At 40.7% G+C, this 22916-nt stretch overlaps 1 protein-coding gene across 6 annotated transcripts in view; it reads right to left on the reverse strand.

Annotated features, from left to right (window-relative positions):
* TRAF3IP1 (TRAF3 interacting protein 1) overlaps nt 1-22916 on the reverse strand; it is a 115579-nt gene that overhangs the window by 72857 nt on the left and 19806 nt on the right. For 4 of the 6 annotated variants that reach the window (XM_034785346.1, XM_034785348.1, XM_034785347.1 and 1 more), the window contains 2 exons: nt 13848-13923; nt 2495-2596 (listed from right to left, as the gene is read on the reverse strand). In XM_034785346.1, the coding sequence (XP_034641237.1) occupies nt 2495-2596; nt 13848-13923 (178 nt within the window). Of the gene's footprint in view, nt 1-2494; nt 2597-8253; nt 8356-9957; nt 10060-10153; nt 10193-13847; nt 13924-22916 lie in introns of all 6 variants that reach the window. The other 2 variants (XM_034785351.1, XM_034785350.1) reach the window with 2 other exon arrangements.

Genomic DNA, 22916 nt, shown 5'->3' on the forward strand with positions numbered 1-22916 from the left:
ACTGATTCCAGTACCAGTTCCATCCCTACCAGAGGAGCGTCTGGATACCGTGCTGACAGAAATGAGGGTTCAGCGGCTCACTCCATTGGAGGTGCATAGGGGGCACAGCCCTGGGAAAGTCTGAACCAACAGTGAGGTTGGGACCGAAAGGCAGAGGAGGTCTGCGGCTGCCTGGTATGCCAATGACATGGACACGACTGGTACTGGCAACTCCCTCAATAGACATCCAGAGGCTGGGACCAGAGTCAATGGTACAGGGTTTCTGCACTTTTCACTCAGTACTGGGGAAGGGTCAGAGGTACCTGTGCTATCCCATGCCCCAGAACTGGCCCCAGGCCAATCCATGCTTTTCCCAGAGGCAGCAGAGGAGTCACCCTGTGTCCTGGAGCGGTTCCAATTGGTCTTATGAGAGCTCTTCTTTGGCGCTGATGACAGAACGGCTCTTCCGTTTCTTTGGCGAGGTGTCTGCCTCAGAACAAGAGGCAGTAGCACTTTCCAAGCCGGAGGGTGATCTTTGGCCAAGGAGGGCCTCAGGACGGGATCAGACTGCATGGCCTGTTCAAGTAGATGCCGCTTGAGGTGAAGGTCTCACACCACCTGAGTTCGCTTTTTAAAAAATTTACAAACCAAAACAGTGCTCCTTAAGGTGTGCCTTGCTGAAACAAAGCAAGCACTACATATGGGGGTCACCCATCCATACAAAGGACAGTGTTTGAACCCCAGTGAGGACATCACCAGGGAACACTAACTATCCACTAACACTATCTAATTGTTAACACTAACTATATACAAAAATAAAGTTAGGTCAACATATCTACATTGGTCAGGGGGTGAAAAACAAACAAACAAACAAACAAACATGCTCCTGAGTGCTGTAGCTATGCCAACCTAACCTCCAATGTAGATACAACTACATCCCCAGAAGAATGCTTCCTTCGACATAGCTACCATTGCCTGGGGAGTTGGTGTTCCTACGCCAATGGAAAAATCCCTTTCGTCTGCATACGCTGACAGCAACCTAGCTATCCCAGTATAGTCTCCGTAGTGTCAACATACGGACCCTGAACTAACCACAAAGGAAACATTCTGAAGTCAATGGAGTCATCCTATTTAAGATCTGATCCCAAACCTCTGTGAGTTAGTCTTATGCACACTCAAATTAAAAAAAGGGTATAAAATTATTAGAATACATTTCTCCAGGAATGGAATATATACTGCTTCCTATACGCAACAAAATGCAAGGAAAATGGCCTGGGGAGTTCTCACAGCTGTGAAAGATGGTCAACTGCCATTTAGATTTCATTAGAGTGAGATACCTACTAGGCCTTATTTAAAGCCACAGGTGTAATGGGACCAGACTTTCATCCCCTGCATATGTGGCATCAACCTTCCCACTAGCCCGTGTCTACATACATACATACTATTATTGTTGCACTCTAATGCAGGCAGAACTGTCAAAAGAAGAAATCAGCATGCTCCCTTATCTCAAGAGAGACACAGGCCAGGTGCACCCCATCTTGATGACTGTTCCCATCCAAGAATTGAGTGATTGCAGGATGTTCCCATTTGTTCAAGTGGTTGGGTTTCCCTCTGCATATCTGTAGACTGTTGCAGCCCGTTTAGCCTGCATTTTTTATTTGTTTGTAAATTTTAATTTGGTTACAGTATCTACTTACCCTGTTAATTAGGTATTCTTATATTGTAATCCTCGGGAACTCTTAAGTGGGTTTTTAAAATAGTGAAATAAGGATGAGGAGATGGAATTTGCTCTAAAATCTTGTACAGGGTTAGCAGGCTGCAACAGTCTGTAGATACGCAGGGGGAAACCCAATCATTTGAACAAATGGGGACATCCTGCAATCACTCAATTCTTGGATGGGAACAGTCATCAAGATGGGGGTGCAGCTGCCCTGCGTCTCCTCGGAAATAAGGGAGCATGCCGATTGCTTCTTTTGATAGTTCTGCCTGCATTAGAGTCCAAGTGCAACAACAATGTAGTCTGTTACCACGCTTCCCTCTCCCTTTCAGCATTGTTTGTATCCCCTTCACAGCATGCCAGCAACAGAGCACAGTTTGTGGGGAGAAAAACAATAGTTGGTTGGTCACCATAAGAAGGACACACACAAAAAAACAGACCACAAATAAAGCTTTAGGATATCTAACAAGGGTCTCAAATCTATTATCGCATTATTCATGAATACAACTTGATAACAGTTGTGGAGTGGCTCATCTCTACCCTCATTGGCATACCACCTACTATCTTCAAGTTTGAACTTGAAAGGCATTGTGCTTCAGTAGGGAGTAAAGACCTTACTAGGAAAGGTGTGATTTCTGAACTATGAAGTTCACTAGTAGTTACACAGTGAGATTAAATTATAGGGGAGCATCTGAATTAAGCACCCAAAAAACCACAGCTTAACTTCTTAGATGTACTCAGGAGCATAGATCCAAATAAGGAATTCTGAGGTACTGAACAAGGTTTTATTCTTCTCACCTTGGTGTTTTATTGCAGGTCTAGGTTCGGCTTTTGCATGTAATATGCTAGCTGCTTTTTCATCTGAAACGTTATCTGCAGGACTATTTGTTTCCAGTACACCTAGCATAAAAGAATTTACAAGAGAAAGAAATTAATGATATAATAAAAGTTTAAAATAAATTGCTGTGCTAAATATTTAGTCCACTTAACTACCTGTTTAAGGATTACTCTGGTTTAAAGAAATATCTTGAGTGCAAATAAGGAAAGTTACAAATTTACAATGGCTTTTCACATAATTAGTGAAGTACAAACAAACAAAAAAATCACCACAGCAAGTTTTTCATCCCAAGAAGCAAAAGACTGAACTATGTAAGTTACAAACACAAGAAAGTTTATTATATTCAGGAGCAATTTACAAATATATAGTATCATTTAGTAGCAGGGTAAGTAGTTAAATGATACTGTATTTACCTAGTAAAACCTAAGCAGTTACTAAAGTATGCTTTCCGGATTATATGGCAAATAACTGACTGAGTCAGTTCCAATAACTTGCCATTAAATGGTATTCAGTCATAAAATTGTGAAGTGTTATCCAGTAACTACTACAAAAATATGCAATATGTGCACTGTACAATTTGAAATTAATCACATAACAAAATGCCTAATCCCTGATTATTATCCAACTTTCTAATGCTACACAGAAGTACAATTATTTTTGGTACAGTTCATGCTAAAAACAGTGGAAGAGAATTTCATATGGCCACTATCTTAAACTAATTTCCCAGATGTATGTACAATGAAAGAACACTTAAAATATGCAAGGTAATTCATATCGGACCGAATAATATGAACTACTCATGCACACTGCTGGGTGCTAAATTAACTGTCTGCAACCACTCTGAAAAATGATGTAGGGCATCACTGTGGCCAGCTCAATGAAAACCTCTGCGCACTGAGCATCTTTGTAGGAGCAGCAGTGATCTCTATGCTCTGTATGGCTATGTTATGTATAACCAGTATGCTCAAAAGGTCTGTTATACTCCCCCCCCACCCCCTTTTGTCTCCTCTCCCTCTCTGAATACCTGTGAAGTGGTTTTCCCCCTCCCCTCCCTCCTGGAATGCTTGTGGGATAAATGGGCTGGTTGAACAGCTGGAAGATCAGAAGAGCTCCCAGGTAGACAAAGTGTCTGGGACTCTAATTAGGCAGCACTCACACACCCAATGCATGGACATTGCCCGAGGTGGAGTGTGAACAACCAGACGTGTCCAAGTCATCTCTAGTCGCAGGCTATGATGAGCAGGTCCTTAAAAGGGGAAAGGGCCATGTGCTCAGAAGTGCACTCACAAGCTTTTACCTCCCGTAAAGGCCCTTCGCCTGGACAGCGGTTCGCTGCGTTGCATTCCATGGTGCCTCGGGAAGCCTTACCTTCATCGCACCATCCATCGCTGTGCTGTGGGACACTTACCTTAAAGAATCCTGACATCTTCAGTGCCGTGCCTGTCCTGGGAGCGTGAGTATGCGAGTGTGAGTGTGACCCCCCCCACCCTTTCTTTTGAGCTTAGCTATCAGTATAGTAAACATGCTGCTTTCTGCCAAACTCTGGTGGGTCATTAGTCCTCCCTAAGCTTACTAGCTGGCCCAATTTCGGGTAACATTAATGGTGGAGAATGCGGGCAGCTTAGTGGAGGATTTGACCCAAGAGTAGGGGTCCCCTGGTGTCCCCCAATACTCTCTTGGGTGGGTCCGGCTCAAGCCTGCGTGAAAAAGTGGTAGGCTAGCAACCCGCTGCAGGGAGAAAAGGACGCTGCTGCTAAGTATGCCACTGTGGGGCAAGGGGAAGAAAAAGGCAAAGCAGCCTGAGTGAGAAGACACTCCCCCTTGGGGAACGGCACCGCTGCCTGGGGTGTTGTTAGAAGGACTCCAAAAGAAATGGGCAGAGCCTTGGATGCCAGGGGCAGTTCCACCTGGAAGTACAATTCATGAGTTGGATAAGGAACTGGATATGTGAAAGGCGCAGGTTCTGACTGTGAAAGTAGAGAATGCCACTCTGAGCCAGGCAGTTACCTGCCTGAAGGATCTGGTCCTGAAGGGGCCCACCCGGGAGAACAGGGTCTGGGGGGCTTATTCAGCTTGGGTCACCACCATTGGGGTGAAAGCCCAGAGGGGTGTGGGACCATATGATGATTGAGACGGGGATATCTGGTATGATCCAGATCCCCCAGATCCGGACCCCGGATGGCCAGATCCCAGACACTGTGTTGTGGCAATCCAAAGGGTGGTCCGAAACTATGGGCCTGCGCCCGCAGGTGGCAGGGAAGCTCCAAGTACCAGACACACTATGGCAGAGACCGAGTTGACTGCCGAGCAAGCAATAAAGTTAGCAAAAACCCTGGAGAAAAAATGGGTACACCGCAGACAACTCAAACAAGCAGGGTCTGCCCCAGCGGGAGCACTGTGCTAATTTGTTTCTAAGCTTCTATCTTTCAGCCTCCGAACCAGAAAATCAGAAGAGCTGGTACCAGCTAAAGAGTTACAGAAATACCATGGTTATAGCGTCATGACAAAGTCCGTGTTCAGTGTTCCATGTTCTGTATCTGTCTCTGGTGGGTGTCCTGTGCTAACATTGGGTCCAAAGAGAGAGAGGGGATACTACACTAGACAGGGTAAATGCCTTTTTCTTTCTCTACTTCCCACATCTCCAACCAAATTATCTATCACATCCACCTCTGTCCAAAAGACTTTGGTCCCCAATGCATCAGGTTTATTTTTTGTTAGGTTCTCTAATAATCATTTTGTTGTTGATTTTTGTTATTAATATATTTGTATTGTTAGTAACATTTTCTTGCATTGTTAATTCCACACTTTCCTCTATGCACCCTGGTTCTACTTTCCCAAGCCCTTAAGGGTTGTTCATGGGCTCCCATTATCACCTCCTAGTGGGATTTTTGACCTTGGCCCGTAATTGTAGGGCCCCGTCTTTCAGGTCTTGGAATTGTTGCTCCCCCCTCCCCCCCAAGACCTCTTGAAAATAACTGTTAATAATAGAGGATTCTGCAACATTTTAGCAACTAAATGTTGGTGAAATTGCTGATATTTAAACTAAGTTCTCAGTTACTATGTGTCATAACTATAAAGGGAAGGGTAACAGCTGTCCTGTGTACAGTACTATAAAATCCCTCCTGGCCAGAGACTCCAAAATCCTTTTCCCTGTAAAGGGTTAAGAAGCTCAGGTAACCTGGCTGGCATCTGACCCAAAGGACCAATAAGGGGACAAGATACTTTCAAATCTGGGGGGGGGGGGGGAGGAGGCTTTTGTTTGTGCTCTTTGTTTGGGTTGTTCGTTCGCTCTTGGGACTGAGAGGGACCAGACATCAATCCAGGATCCTCACATCTTTCTAAACAAGTCTCTCCTATTTCAAACTTGTAAGTAAATAGCCAGGAAAGGCGTCTTAGTTTCCTTTGTTTTCTCAACTTGTAAATGTACCTTTTACTAGAGTGTTTATCTTTGTTTGCTGTACTTTGAACCTAAAACTAGAGGGGAGTCCTCTGAGCTCTTTAAGTTTGATTACCCTGTAAGGTTAATTTCCATACTGATTTTACAGAGATAACTTTTTACCTTTTTCTTTAATTAAAAGCCTTCTTTTTAAAAACCTGATTGATTTTTCCTTGTTTTTAGATCCAAGGGGGTTGGATCTGTATTCACCAGGAGTTGGTGGGAGGAAGGAGGGGAATGGTTAATTTCTCCTTGTTTTTAGATCCAAGGGGGTTGGATCTGTATTCACCAGAAAATTGGTGAAAGGTTTCTCAAGGCTTCCCAGGGAAGGAAATTAGCCTTAAGATGGTGGCAGTGGACCAAAGCTAAGCTGGTAGTTAAGCTTAGAAGTCTTCATGCAGGCCCCCACATTTTGTACCCTAAAGTTCAAAGTGGGGATACAGCCTTGACACTATGTATCTTCCAAATCAGTTTAACCTTGCATAACAACTTTGGTACTCTTCAAATCTTATTTGTTGTGTGCATTTAAGGGTTAGGGTTAACTTTTATTGTTTGATGGCTATTGCAGCATCAAACTTGAGCCCCATTTTGTTTGTCAATGTACCCAATTATTGTAATGGTGATGGTTTTATTGTATTCCCAATTATTATAATTGTGATTGTTTGTATTTGTGTTTATATTATATCTGGTGTTTAATCAATTGTGTTTTAGTTATATTCACCTGGTTATAATTGTTTGGTTTGTTTGCAACAGATCACCTGTGCCCTACGACGACAACAACTACTGTAATAATCATAGATCAGTGTTGTAGAAGTAGCAGTGATCTGTATGCACTGTATAACTATGCTATGTATAACCTTTATGCTCAAAAGGTCTGTTACATTCCCTCCCCCCACCCCTTTTGTCTCCTCTCCCTCTCTGAATACCTGTGAAGTGGCTTTCCCCCTCCCCATCTCTCCTGGAATGCTTGTGGGATAAATGGGCTGGTTAAACAGCTGAAACATCAGAAGAGCTCCCAGGTAAACAAGGTGTCTGGGACTCTAATTAGGCAGCACTCACACACCCAATGCATGGACACTGCATAAGAGTTTGGCAGAAAGCAGCATGTTTATTATACTGATAGCTAAACTCAAAAGAAAAGGGGCGGGGGTCACACACACGCTTGCACTCACACTCGCAGGACAGGCACAGCAATCAGTATAATAAACATGCTGCTTTCGGCCAAACTCTGGTGGGTCATTAGTCCTCCCTAAGCTTATTAGCTGGCCCAATTTCGGGAAACAGCATCCATGGTCAAAAAAGCAAACAAACTGTTAGGACATATAAAGAATGGGACAGAAAATAATACCATCATATAAAACAATGGTATGCCTTCGCTGGAATAATGTGTTAAATTGTCAACCTTGCCCCAAAAACTACAGCAGAAGTAGAATGTGTCCAGAAATAGGTGATGAAAAAGATTACAAGCATGGAAAGACTACTGTAAAGAGAGATTGGAAAGATTAGGACTGTTTAGAGGAGAAACAAGAGGGGACATGATAGAGGTACACAATGTAATGAATAGTACAGAGAAAGTAAATCGGGTACTCTTATTTAGCTTTGCTCATAGGAAAAGAACACAGGGACATTCACAGAAACTGAAAGGCAACAAATTTAAAACTGTTAAAAATCTGGAACACCACACAATCTATAAAAAGAACAGGAGTACTTGTGGCACCTTAGAGACTAACAAATTTATTAGAGCATAAGCTTTCGTGGACTACAGCCCACTTCTTCGGATGCATCCTGTTCTTTTTGCGGATACAGACTAACACGGCTGCTACTCTGAAACCACACAATCTATATAACTCTGCCATAAGATATCCATGAGGCCAAGAGCTTAGTAAGAATCAAAAAAGGAATAGACATTTGTATGGATGGTGAAAACATCCAGATATATTAGAAAAGAATATTTACATGCACAAGGGATATGAACCCTCATACATCAGAGTATAAACCAACCACTAATGGTTTTAGGAATAAATATATCTTGTTGACAGGTTATTTCATAATTGTCCACTAGAGGATTTCTAGCACATTCCTTTGAAGCACCTGCTAGAAACAACTGTCAGAGACAGGATACTGGACTATACGGACCACTGAGCTAATCTGGTATAGTAATTCCTATATTACATCAACTAGATAAAAAGGTAAACAACGAAAACACTGCTATTGCAGGAGTGTTTAATAAAACATTATTAAACCCTATTCAGCCATGACATACCAAGCATTGTTTGCTCTTACCTGGCTCTTGCATTGTAGTGACTGACTCAGCTTTCTCTTTTAATATACTAGCTGCTTTCTCAACCAAGGCACTAGTGGCAGTTTTACTAGCTTCCTTTCTTCCTGACATAAAATAGTTTACAATGAGATATGTACTATACACATGAGGGACATACTCCCAAACATTTCAGAATCAGTTGCTGCATTATGTAATGTGCTCACAAGCTACCTAGCATACATCCTACCATATGTTCATTCTTCACATTTTCAAACCACAAAGCTGGAGTACTTTTGCTGCCTTCTGGGTAGGCAAGATGACAATCTTGACGATCATGCATATATGGCTGTGGATCCACTGACATTTCACAAATGTTTTTAATTTAAAATTCATAAGCTTTCCTCTTTTCTGCTCTCCCAATATAAAGCATGTGTTTCTATATTACTTTATAAAATCTTATTTTTGACATGGGTACACAAGCAAAGAGGCTTTAAATTTGTAACTCCTAGCACTTGCACAAAAGCTAGTATTTTCTTTACATAAGGACTAAATGCTTTAGTGAAACAATGTTATGAAACAAAAATATTCATTCTTTTTTAAAAGGAAGGCTTTTCACATGCTCTGTTAAAGATAATTATAGATCAAAAATCACAACTGATTTAATGGAAGGAGTTATTTAAAAATCACTGACAACTGCAACATATAATTTATAGATTAACCTAATATTTGCATTGCTATGCAATTAGTTTTACTACAAGACATACTACAACAGTGAAAATAGCTCATCACTGGTAACTTGAATGACAGTAGATTTAATATTTAACTACACAGGATAATTTTAAAAAATGTTAAATGGCAACAATATTGAAAATTTATTCTTAATAATGATAGGCAAAATATGGTATAATCGGTTATAATTAGCGAGTATTCATTAAGCTGGAAAGGTTCCCATAGTTTCCATTTCAGTTTTATTAACACAATGCCTGCCTCTGCAGGTCTAGTTGCAATGCAAGCCTCTTTTCTTCCTGGCATTATTTCTTTTAGATTTAACACTAAAAAAAAAAAACATTCAAAGCTCTGAGCCCCCTGACAAACTTCCAAAACCCACAAAATAATTTGCGACAGACATTAACACAGGAAACGAATGGGTCTAAGGCACATGGGCACTTTTGGAAATCCTAAGAGGTGCCTGAGTACTTTTCAATGTTATTCCCATGCTATGATGTAACATGTTAGCTTTTCACCTGACACACCTCGGAACCAAACTAGCTTGGGATCAGTTTCTGAACATAGGGGATTTGAGTTCAGTACACAAACAAAGCGGTCTCAATGGTACACCATGATTAGCAATCTGCACAAAAGCTGGAATAGCAAGAATATTCCAGGCCAAAACTAAGGGATGTGGAGAACTAAACATCTCATTTGCTTAAACTGAGAGTCTTTTTCAGCAGTATTTCTTATCTTTTTAAAAACCAGGTATAGGAAGAAAGTGAAAATTCACCTTTTAAAATCAATGCAAGTATCTAAATTAATGTAAAAATCAGAATTATTGCTGCTGCGACCAATGTGAATAGTGTTAAATCTTTAAAGTGTTCAAAAATGGTGAGAAAAGTACAATCTATATTAAACAGTTAAAATGAAGGAAGGGGAAAAAAGCATAGAATATGGAAATGCCAACTAACGTACCAAAACATGAGACATGGTTAATGGACAGGTTTGCCGCTTACCTAGCTGTTTCACTATAGTGTCCTTCCTGGCTTTCATATATGAAGGGCTAAGCTTTTTTTCAGTTGAGACACTAGCTGCACTGTTTTTAGATTCCTTTCTTCCTGACATGAAAGTTATGAGATAAGAATTTAGGATATTTTAAACGAAATTTTCTAGACTCAAATGGTGTACAAATACCATATCTAATGCACTTACTAACTGCAGGTGGTGACCTAATCAGCTGGAATGAAGAACCTTAAAAGATAAACAAGATAGGTTACATTTTTGCAAAGTAAGGACAGCTGTTCCTAGGCTTAGCTAGAATTAACTAAAAAGACTAAAATCTTCACTTAAATATGGTCTAAGGAGATAAAGAGAAATTCTTAGAAGGGGAATGTGGCAACAGAGACAGAGAGTTGGTATCAGGCTCAAGTCTGCTATGGTCTGTAGGGATTCAAACGGATCCCCATACAGTAACTTAAATTGTCTAGTCATATGAACGGATTGGTGGTCTCAGTCCACTTCCTAATGGGCAAGGGTGGCCATCACAGAACCACTGCCACAACTGATAACTTGGACCGTCTCAGGACAGAGGCCAAGGACTGAAAGTTGGAGACTACTACAACTTTACTCACTGATCTTTTCAAATACAGTCGTGGTATGCTGGCAGAGCGGCAAGGGAAAAGCTTACGGTGCTGCTTGCCCCATCTGTATCTGTCCCACAGATGACTTCAATTTGCACGCTGTCAAAGTGGGCACTTTTCACATGTACTCATTTTTTTTCTTGTTAACGAGTTAGGTATGAACCAAATCATAGCTAAAGTTTGATTAGCTATACTTGATCCCAACATTACACTAAAGCAGGAAACCCAGGAGAGTCTCTTTGAAGATTTTCTTCTTGATTTATCCATGGGGCTTTTTGGAGATGGCGCAGAAGTAATTTTATAATAGTGATAGTTTTCTTTTTCCATATAATTCACCTTGGTATACAAAGTTAATTTTCACTCACTATGGTACTACATTTCACTTAAAAATCATATTTGAAATGAGAGAAAGGTGGAATATCAAATGTCTCAATAAGCACACAGTTGTTTGCTACAGCTTCCTTTCCTTCACAGCACTGTGACTTTCCATATAACACCCAGAAGATGACAAATGTGAATGAAACCATTCAAGCATGTATGCTAAGAATCTGATGATGTACTAATGCTCTTTCCTAATGCTGGTGCCTGCTTCTGCAATAAGGGAAGTGCCTTAAACAATGTGATTTACTTGCAAAGTAAGAGTATTTCTTACGTTTTTCTAAGATCACAGCATTAAACTGATCATTGAATACTGTGGTTTCAGAGCACAAGAGTTCTGACACAGAAGACATTTGACATCCATAACAACAGCCACTTTGGGTAAGGGAACCAGCAAAAATGAGAAAAGGAACAGAAACACATGACTTTCTAAACTTTGGTTTAAACTGGTTTAGTATAGGTCAGGTGTCTGTGGCTCAGAGATCTAGCTTCTTCCTGCATATGCCACAACAGCATGGCCTATCCATGCTAGCAATGTGAAAATTCTTTGATTCGGATTAGATTTGTGTCTGAATACTAGCCATTTGCCAGTATTTGTATTTAATCAAATGACAAGATAATACACAAATGTCAAAAATATGATGGCATCCATTGAAGCTCTACTTCAATTCCACTAAAACTGGGAAACTCCAGAGTGCACCTTGCTTCTGAGCATAATGCGTGCAACGATGTTAAAACCAAGGAAAGCCCAAGGTGCAGTCAATGGTGCAACAGCATCCTCCATAATCCTGCCACAATTCCAAACCACATCCCGTTGCTGTTATACTCCCCTCATTCCTTCCCATCTTCTCAGGGAAACGGACAGCTGTCAGGCACAAAATGGCCTCAGCTTGACCCTGCTCGTTCCTTTCTGTTTGTTTCCAGAGAGCAAATGAACGACTAGCTCCTCCTAATCAGAGGCTCGCAGAAGTGGCATCCCACAACGTTCAGTACCATTCCCCCTTTTTTCCTCAACTTCTAGGTGAAGCCATTGTGAGAAACAATAGGGGCTACTGCGGGATTTGATAGCTGCTTTCAACTACCTGAAAGGGGGTTCCAAAGAGGGTGGAACTAGGCTGTTCTCAGTGGTGGCAGATGACAGAACAAAGGAGCAATGGTCTCAAGTTGTAGTGTGGGAGGTCTAGGTTGGATATTGGGAAACACTATTTCACTAGGAGGGTGGTGAAGCACTGGAATGGGTTACCTAGGGAGGTGGTGGAATCTCCTTCCTTAGAAGTTTTTAAGGTCAGGCTTGACGAAGGCCTGGCTGGGATTATTTAGTTTGGGATTGGTTCTGCTTTGAGCAGGGTGTTGGACTAAATGACCTCCTGAAGTCCCTTCCAACTCTGATATTCTATGATTCTATGATACAAAGTCAGCAGTGTACTGACGACACATAGCTCCCTATCCTTCTCTGACTCAGACCCCCTAGACAAGCCCCAAGGCAGAAACAGACCAGAATGAAAAAAGCTAGCTGAAACTCAATCCGACAAGCCTGAGCTTATGCAGAGAGTTTGAGGAAAGCACTTAGAGAACCTATCAAAATATATCTGTTCCAATAATTGGGGGCATCTTCCCTAATCATCAACATGGTCTGCAGTCTAGCGATCCCACTTGACTCCTCAATATTGCTAGGCTTGCAGATTACATTGATCACTTGTGATCATTGAAGAGACTGTGTCCCATCCTGTCAGATATGGGTTGTGTTACAGTCACCAATGCTTCTGCACCTCTCAGGACTGAAACTGTAAGCAAAAGCAACCACAAAAATCCTGTCTAGTCCAGAATTCATCCAACCATCTTCTGAATGTGGTGAACTCATAAAAGCATATCAAACCCGTCTTCTACTTTCTGGGCTGTCTATCAAATTGCTGCAAGGTGAAATTAAGTTATTGGTTACTATGGATTATGCTCAATTTATCTTATCAACCACCTTGTCATTGCCAAAAAAGCACCTAACCAATTTTCATGCACAAATCTGGAACTCCATGTTTCGGAGGCGAAGACTTGTAGGTATTGGAGAAAGGACAGTCTTAACTACAGGCCCACTCTTCTGGAATTTACTCTCTCCCAAAATACATGTAAATATGACCCTGGCTGCTCTCAGAAAGAGTTTAAAGATACACTTCTACCTCTAGGTCTTACCAACTGATAAAATTATGAAATGCTGGGTTCCTAGTCAAAGTGATCAGTTTAAAAGTCGCAGGGAAGCATCATGTTTTGTCTCATTATTGAGACCTTTGCAAAGGCACCCAGGTACCATGGTGAAGGGCATCCTATAATAAATATTTCGAGTTTAAGTCTTTCAAAATCTTTTGCCCTCAAGGATTTCATATTGAAAAGGAAATTCTAGATACTTAGCTATACATACTTGCTGAAAAATGGACAACTTTGCCATAGCATGTGCACACCCACACACATACACTTATACAGAATTTTAAAGGAAATATTTGTCTACTCCTGATAGCTTATGAAGCATCAAGAAGCATCCTTTGTGATAGAAAAAAATTAAAGTTTCCAGACTTCCTAGAGATCATAAGTCATGATCGAATAGGAGAGCTCAGTGGTTTGAGCATTGGCCTGCTAAACCCAGGGATCTGGGGCAAAAATCTGTCAGTGACGGTACTTGGTCCTGCTGTGAAGGCAGGGGACTGGACTCAATGACCTTTCAAGGTCCCTTCCAGTTCTAGGAGATATCTACTTACACAATCTATGCAAAAAATTGCCATTTGGATTTATAAATACATGTTTTGCATAAAATAGTAAACAAAGAGACTTTAATAGGAATACCATACATTTATAATCTCTCAAACATATTTAATAGACAAAGAAAAATGCTTTCCAGTTACCTTCTGCTCCAGGTTTGACTCGTTGCCTGGGTCCCTTTGTTGAAGACTGCCTTGGTATTCTTGCAGGACTTCCACTCTTTAAAAAAAAGAACAACCCACGTTAATATAAGTTAGATTTCATTCATATAGACAGATCCACACACATGTATAAATAAAATCAGGGCTAGCAAAATCTACTTGCACAAGGCAGGCAGGAAACTTTCCTAGATTAATGCAGTTTCTTACCTTATTTGTTTTAAAACAACTGAAGTTTTTAGCCTTCACGGTTTCAAGAGATAACCTCACAAATGTGAACTAAGCGTACCCAACGCAGAGATGTCTTCCCAGTCTGCAGAAAGATTGTTCCAGTGCCACTGCTGGTCTTGGAGTGATTGTTAGTGTTAAGACAATCTGGGGGAAAGTCAGCCACTGTAGGAGTGGGTGCCCTAGGGGCCTGCCACTCCCACTGCTGCAGCAGATATACTAGATGGGGCTCAACTGCCCCAAAGAAGGTCTCTGTATGGGGTATAAGGTGGCTTCCTTCCGCTCTAGCAGAAGATTCAGGCAGGGGAGGGGAGATCATACCATACAAAAACTTTACTCCAAAGCCAAATGTGGGGTAGACTGGAAAAAGACAGGTCTTCAGACAAGTACTATTTTGTCATATCCCCCTGCTCAAAAAAAAAGGTGTCTTTGAATTGCTGTGAAGACTTCTGCTCACTTGCAGGTTGAATGATGAGCCTAATGATGGATATTAGCTCATCATTTAACCATGGCTCCCTTGTTCTTATAGCATGGCACAGAGGGAACAGAACACCCAGTAGCTTTCACTATTATTAGTGTCATCCAACATACCGCTAATCAGTTTCACTGCCCTTTTACAGAACTTTCCTATTTTGTCTACATCATTTTTAAGATGTAGTGACCAAAATTGAACAGTATGAGGTGAGAGCATACTAGTGATTATTATAGAATGCAGTTTTATTTTTCCCATATTCTCTATCCCTTTATATATCTCAGCATCTTGGTCCAAATCCTGAAATATGTTTAGCACCTCTTAGGATTTCCCTCTCATCTGACTTTTGAATGCGTCTATGAATTAACAACGCATGTCTTCTGCATCCAAGAATAACTGCCAACCCTACTGATAATGCATATTCTCATGATATGAATGAGACTCATACCTTGATAATTTCTATATGGTTATTAAAAAATTCTTTGATACCCCCTCAAATCTGAACACTGCTCTAAGCTAAACAGCACACAATAATATTTCTTACATCTGTGATATCTGAAATACATGGCTACAGAACGCCTACCCATGTGTTAAGGAAAACGCTCACCATAAAAGACATGTATGACATTAAATGAAATATAGGAGAAAGAAAGGAAAAGTATGCTTACCAAACTACTCTATATTCCTATTCACAACAATGCTAGAATCAATTTCTAAGAAAGCATGGAGACAGCGCACCCCATTGATAATAATTTGAGACACTGTTAACATCAAGAAGGTGAAGATTACTTGCTAGAGGAGGGTCTGTAAATTTGCTTTTTGAGGGCATATTTTCCCCATTATGTGCTAGTAATGTTAATGAGCACAATAGGAATTAAGAATGCAGACCATAGAGAGAATTTACGGATTTTCTCCTAATACAAAACTGAAAAATAATTATTTTTAAATGGTGGTTACAATTATGTGATTGTTTCAACTCTTTGCAGGAGCTCACTACAGGCATCCTATGGGCAAGCAAGCAATCTATGGGCAAGTGAGATTGAGCCATTCAAAAACTAAAGTAAAATATGCACCAACAATACTAAGGCGCATACCTCTGCCTTCAGAATTTCAGAAGACTTGAAATAAAACAAGAACATACAGATATTACAGACAGAAAGTCACTACACAAAATGAACAACAGGTGATATTGAATAAAGCAACTGGTTTTGATAAACATTTATTCATTAGATTATTTTACCGGTAGCAAGATAGGAAATGTTTTGGTTTCACTCTTTAGGAAGTATTGAGATTTACTGAAAAATAAAACTACTACAAAACAAAAGTGAAGGTAATAATGAAGTGGTTTATTTTAATTACTACCATCTTTTTACATTCATAACATTATGCAAGAGGCAAAATAAAAACGTAGCAGTCCAGCAAAATCTGGGTTGAGAGCCTTTGGGGCACATCTGGTCTGGTCAAGCATTCTCATGACTTTTGGTGATGCAATTATTAGCACAGGTGGGGAAGAAGTTGAGAATAGGTGGAGAAGCTTCTAACAGAACTGGGTTAGTGATTTATTAATGTCAGGTAGGGAGTGAAAGCATGGGTTTACATTTTTATAGAACACGTGCACCATGGCAACAGGTGCAAAATAATAGCTAATTTTTATCACTATGGTAATGTACAAAAATAGAAAGACCACACGTTTACAATCTGACTTTTTCCCAAAGGGAGATTAAAAAAAAAAAAAAAGTGTGTTAATTCTGTTCTCTAACAAATTCAGAGGCTCTGAGACTTTAAAGAGCAGTCACTAATGGAGTCATTACAACAATTTTTACTTTACAGTCAATTTCAAACTAGACTGGAAAAATTAATTTAAGATTTAGCCCAAGTAGTAAGTAAAAAAACTTGCAAATTTTGTGAGGTCTTACTTGTATTTGTTTGGGAAGGTTAAAGTCTGTGCTCCATCTAAATCTGCTAATCAGGCCTCCAGTATCAGCAGCTATACCCTTTGGATAGCCGTATTTATGTGATAAGAGGCACAAATGTAATGCTGATTATTGGAAATCTAGCATATCACAAGGAGAATTTGCTCCAGAGAGATACTCTGACACTTTTGCTTTTAAATCCCTCTTCTGATCCACATGGGCAATGCTGTTCAACCACTGCATTAATGGGACAGTTAATGCAGGGACATTATGAAAATCCTGTGTCAATGACCAGCCCTTCCTTTGAGCTCCACTGCCCCTCACAAGTCACCGATACACAGAAGACTCATGCCAAAAGTAATGGCATGGGCAAAGGTTAGAACACCGCTGGACACAAGATGTGTTCAGGATCCAATCATTGGCTCAGTGATTTTATACTCCTAAGTGGTCTGAAGGCTAAGTAGTTAACCGGGAACTCAAGGACAAGAGTAATATACTGAGAATATGCCTTTATAACCTGGGAGGAAAAGAAGTTAATATTTGCTCCCTAGTATTCAGGGTCTCACGGGGATATAAATTGGACCAATGTCTACTTACTGGACTTCTCATATTACTCACTGGCCATTGTGGAAAAATGCATCTCCCACTCAAAAGAAAGGATATACAACTCATACATGTATTGTAAGATATTAGCAGTTTGTTATTCCCCCTTCTCCCCCTATAAATCATCAAGTCGGACAGACTGGACACTACATTAAAAAAAACCCTTCAGCATTCCTATTCTCGGGAGTAATTATAATTCACCCATTCCCCCAGAATCCTCCAAAGGGTACTGCTAGCCTAATTAGAACAACATTGCTATGATTGTTTTTTAAATATATACCCAGGCTTTGTTCATGTCTGCATATCAATATAAACCATTTAGCACATTCTCTGAATGAATGTACCTCTGTGTTAAGTGAACAGTAAATGCTTGAAATACAGCTAATTTCCAATGCACTGGGAGCTACTACACCTCTACCCCGAGATAACGCTGTCCTCAGGAGCCAAAAATATCTTACAGTGTTATAGGTGAAACCTCGTTATATCAAACTTGCTTTGAACCACTGGAGTGCGCAGCTCCACCGCCCCGGAGCACTGCTTTACCACGTTATATCTGAATTCGTGTTACATCGGATCGCGTTATATTGGGGTAGAGGTGTATCTCCCTTGGAAAGTGCCCTGAATCTTTCTCCAACCTTTCATATTCCCATTATTTGCTTCTAAAACAGTTGTCATTATTCTGAATCAACGTTTTTTTTAATAACAGCCACCATTTACTGACCATTTGAGATGCATGACAGCAACAGAGAAAGATCTATATTTGTCAAGGTCCTTATAACTTGTGTAATTTTGACAGTATGATATTTCCAAGTAAGTCAGTTTCTTATTTTTTCCTGGTAACCTGAGGTCTGTAGGCTGTAAAGAGATGTCCCACCAACTTTGGCTAATGCTAGCTAACCCCCTCAGCCACAAAGGAATGTCCTAGGACAGAGAATTTTGGCTGGCAAATTGTATACTTTAATGTATGACTTCCATTATATGAATGGAGCGTGAATAAGTGACACCATCAAAAAATAGTCATTTGGAACTTTAATATTTATGAAAAACTCCTAAACAAAGCTCTATGGAACTACTGCATTTGTCCCTCTCAGAGTAGCTGCTTTCTTTGATTCAGTAAAATTGTTTAAATATATATTCCAGATCATTTCCACGTAGAAATTCTCCTCTGAAAGAATGTCATTAGATGTGACTTAAAGGATGTTACAAATGACCAGTTCCAGAGCAACATAGCTTGTGTAGCAATAAACAACAGACACTATAGATGTGGCCAAAAGTGACAGGATATTAGAAAATGCTACAGCCAAAAATTTCAACAGTCGTCTGTAAAACAGGACAGACCTTTTCAATGTGTTTTGCCTTAGGGTTAACTGACATCCTGTCCATCTTCTTCTGTTGCCACTTTCCCCATAAACAACACCGTATGCTTCAGAAGGTCCGCCTAAGGCCTGAGTCCCCTGGCTTTTGTCACAAGTCTCGAAGTTATCTTTATGATCTAAAAAGTCAGTCATGCTATGGAAGTGCCCACTTGAGAACAAAACTACTCACTTAATCTGGACCAAGAGCATACAAAACACAATTTTACTTTCTCTGATCACAAGCAAGGTGATAAGCAATAACCAGCAGGCATCCATCTTCCAACACACACTGAAGATTGCATGCCAGATATTATCCGAATGCTTCCTGTTCGTTTTTGTTCAGACTACCTTTACATTCATTTTAGAAAATGTATTATGGATACAGGACATCACAACTTGCTGGTGACAGAACAGATTTTCTTTAATAAAGAATATGCAAGAATTTAAAGGCATTTGCCCAGTGCTCAGACTTCTGGCGATAAATAGCAAGAGGAATATTACAAATTCTGAGAAGAGAGAAGCACACACAAAATCTAGTCTAGAAGTCTAATCTCAAACAAGCATGGTTAGCAAACTGAGGTCTAAGAGACAGTATACATTAAAAGTGTTAAGATAGACTTCTAAATGAACAAAGCTTTCTTAAATGTAGTATTCAAACTATTCAGCTTGAAACACTGCAGGCATCAGAATTGAGAGCAGGGAGCCTGTCTCTCCTGCACTTTCAATATCCCCTCTGCTGGTGCCCAGTCAGAAAAGAACAGGAAGGTGCCTGACTTGAATGCAGAAGGGACAGGAGCCAGACCAGATAGAGGGAAAGGAGTAGATTGGGACAAGAAGCCTGGTAAAACTCAAACTAAAGGTGGGAGGGGAGAGAGAAAATGACTGGGAGCCAGGAGTGGAAACAGATCTGGAGTGTGGGGAGAGAAAAAGAGATTGGGACGATGAGCCAGGTGTGTGGTGGTATAGATTGAGGGTGGATGAAGAGCCCAGAGAGGGAGACACTGAATTGGAACCAGTGTGGGTGAAAGGAGAACAGAACAGATGAGGAGCCAGAGACTAAGGATGCACAAGGAGACTGGGACTAAGACAAGAAGCATAAGGAGTGGAGACTGGGACGGGATAGTCAAGGAGGTGACGAGCCAGGAATGGGGAAAAAGAACTGGTACAGAAACAAGTTGGAAGGGAGAAGGAGAGCAGGCAAAAGGGTCTATGACCACAAGAGTACACTGTCCTCCGCAGGCTAGAATGGCACCCAAGATTACTGAGTCTCACCATTCCTCCATGGTCAACAAATATCTGTGAAACCCACTGGCAAAATATGTATTGCAACCCCCTGCAGTGTCTGATCCACATAGAGGAGGAACTAAGGAAGTCCTCTGTGTCAAGTGGCAGAGGTCTGTTTGGAGGACCTAAATCAGGGGTTCTCAAACTGGGGGGTCAAGACCCCTCAGGGGTCACAAGATTATTACATGGGGGGGTCGCGAGCTGTCAGCCTCCACCCCAAACCCTGCTTTGCATCCAGCATTTATAATGGTGTTAAATATATTTAAAAAGTGTTTTTAATTTATAAGGGGGGGGTGTCACACTCAGAAGCTTGCTATGTGAAAGGGGTCACCAGTATAAAAGTTTGAGAACTACTGACCTAAATGTTCCAATCATGCGTTTGGTGGGTGTCAATATGATGCCATATGATGGATTTTTTTCTTCAGTTTGCTTTGTGTGTGTCATTTTCAGGTGTCTAATAAACCACCACTACATTAAAAGAACATAACAAAGGTTGCAAAGTCTAAACATTCAAAAGTGAGGAAGTGCAAGAATTAAGGCTGCCCATGCATATGCATTACGATATATAGGCTTTCTGTACATGATCACACACTGCTTTCCCATAGAACCCCTGCCTCTTTCAGTGCACAGATGGATGGGGCTTAATTAATGAGCCCCTATTCAATATTTTGTTTTCCCCTCTTTTTGTGTGGCCCCAGACCTTATTCACTTCACATTATTCAAACACTGCTCCGATACAGAATTCTTATCTTCTTCATGGGCTTTTCTGTGGCACTCATCACCATAGTATCTAAGTGCTTCACAAATGTTCATTGATCTTCACAACACCCCTGTGAGGTGATGGTTCCCCATTTTACAGATGGGTAGCTGAGATAGAGAGAGACTAAGATCAAAAATATCCACTAACTTTGGGTGCCCAATATGAGACTACTAAAACCTAATTTTTCAGAGCATAAATATATACGTACATTATGTAGCAATTTATGTATTCAGCCACCATTCCCATTGGCCTCAATTGCAGCTGAATGCCCAACATTTCCACAAATCACATCCCAAGTGTCTCAGATTGGAGACCCAGAAAATGAGAAACACAAAGTTAGTAATCACCTGTGAACATTTTGGTTTAAGTGACTTGCCCAGCATCACATAGGAACTCTCTGGCAGAGGTAGGGATAGAATCCAATTCTCCAGGGCAGCATTCAACCATCTTTACTATGAGATGTTTTTTTCTCTTCTTGCCATCCCCTGCCTCACTCACTACACACCTTCCAACTTCTGCAACAAATGAGGTAGGATTCCTACAAACAGCAGTCTCCTTCACTGCACAACCTGGAGCAGTCTATCCTGTGTACTAAAGGTGGAAGGGGTCACATGGAAAAATTAGTAGGTAATTAAAGGCTATAACAATGCACGCACAAAAGGGAGCCAAAGTAAGGCTGCACTGGCCCCTTAATTCTGGCATTTCCCAACTTTTGACTGCTTGAACGTAGCTATGTGTGTGTAATATTGATATAAAAAGATATATGAGTAGAAGGCCTGGAAACAGTTTCTCCTACACAGACAAGTCAACAGCAGTAATGCATGCCAACATTAAGTTTCTATTGTCATAATTAGGGGTTTAAAACTGGCAGCAATGCAACTTACTCTACATGTCAAATAAAAGATACTTTTATCATGTTATGTCTTACATCATGCTATATCAAAAAATCATTATGGATGAAGTATGAGCAGCACAGCCACAAGTATCTTGACAAGCGAAGACCGTTGTGAATCAAACTAAACACTTACCACTCCCTCTACATAAGAGTTGTTTCAAAATGCATATATGGAGTAACAGCAGTTTAAATCAGGAGCAACTCCATGGAAGTTAATGGAACTACATTAGTGTACTGCTAGTGCGATTTGAGGATTAGTCCCAGTCTAGTAAGATGCTTTTCTCGTTTATTTCATTTTTGAAATTTCTTCCAAAACACTGTGAGAGAGTATCTTAATTCTTTGATTCTAGGGATTCATTAGGAACATTTTCATTCCACACTCTTCCCCCCCAATCCAGTGAGGTGACCATTTCTCATGCATGGGTCTACAGTGCATGTTTTAATCAACTGTAGACAACGCAATGTCTTCTATTCTGCACGTGAGTGAAGGAGAAGCATGTCATCTAAAGTGAAGGTAATAAACCAAAATGATCTAGAATAATTCCAGAAAGCACTTACGACAGGAAGTGGAACTTTACTGCTCTAGTACACTGTTGTCCTGTGGCACCTGATAGACTAACAGAAGTATTGGAGCATAAGCTTTCGTGGGTAAATACCCACTTGTCTGATGAAGTGGGTATTGACCCACGAAAGCTTATGCTCCAATACTTCTGTTAGTCTAAAAGTTAGCACCTTTGCCACAGGACTCTTCGTCGCTTTTTACAGATCCAGACTAACACAGCTACTCCTCTGATACAAGTACATTGTTGTGGTGCCCAAGAGCACTGCTCTAGTTTGGGATCAGGCTCAGAATTTCCACTAGAAACCCCATTCGCAGGAAGTTTAACTTGGCCATAACAATTAGCTTCAAATTTAAAACTAATGCATAAGCTCTCAGCCCAAGTGCCAATATTTTAAAATGTCTGGTTTGATTTTAGTCAAAGAATGTCTATAAAAATTTGTCATCTAATGGAAAAGTAGAAGCCATGATGATATGAGTAGTCCACAGACTCCTACAGAGATTCCTGCTAGACTTGGCATCTTACCTACTATTTTAAATTTTTTTCTAGTCTCTACTGCTTTACAAAAATATTTTAGTCTCATCTCTAAAACTCCCAAAACTGCCTGCAGTCATCAGGAGGCAACAGATGCAGACACAGTGATATCAACAGAAGCTACAGAGGCTCTGCAGCTTCTGTTCAGTTATGACCACTTGGCTGATATCACAACCTATTTCCTCTTCATCCAATTCTAGCACATCATCATGGATGGTGGATAGACTGCAAAAGAGCAACGGGTGCCACTGAAGGTGGCAATGGAAAGAAAAGTAACTGCACATTGGCCCTTTTAAGAAAGCCTGAAGGTCAACTAAACTGGATTCCAAGCAGGTTCGACTCCAAACATCAGCTTAGTTGAAGGTTTCCCCATTGCCACTATGTCACAGGAGAATCTGTTGGCTGTAAGAAGGCACTTGAGTCCTTAGCACCAATGACACCCCATCAGCG

This window comes from Trachemys scripta, chromosome 11, assembly GCF_013100865.1.
Source record: "Trachemys scripta elegans isolate TJP31775 chromosome 11, CAS_Tse_1.0, whole genome shotgun sequence".
Classification (NCBI taxonomy): Eukaryota; Metazoa; Chordata; order Testudines; family Emydidae; genus Trachemys; species Trachemys scripta.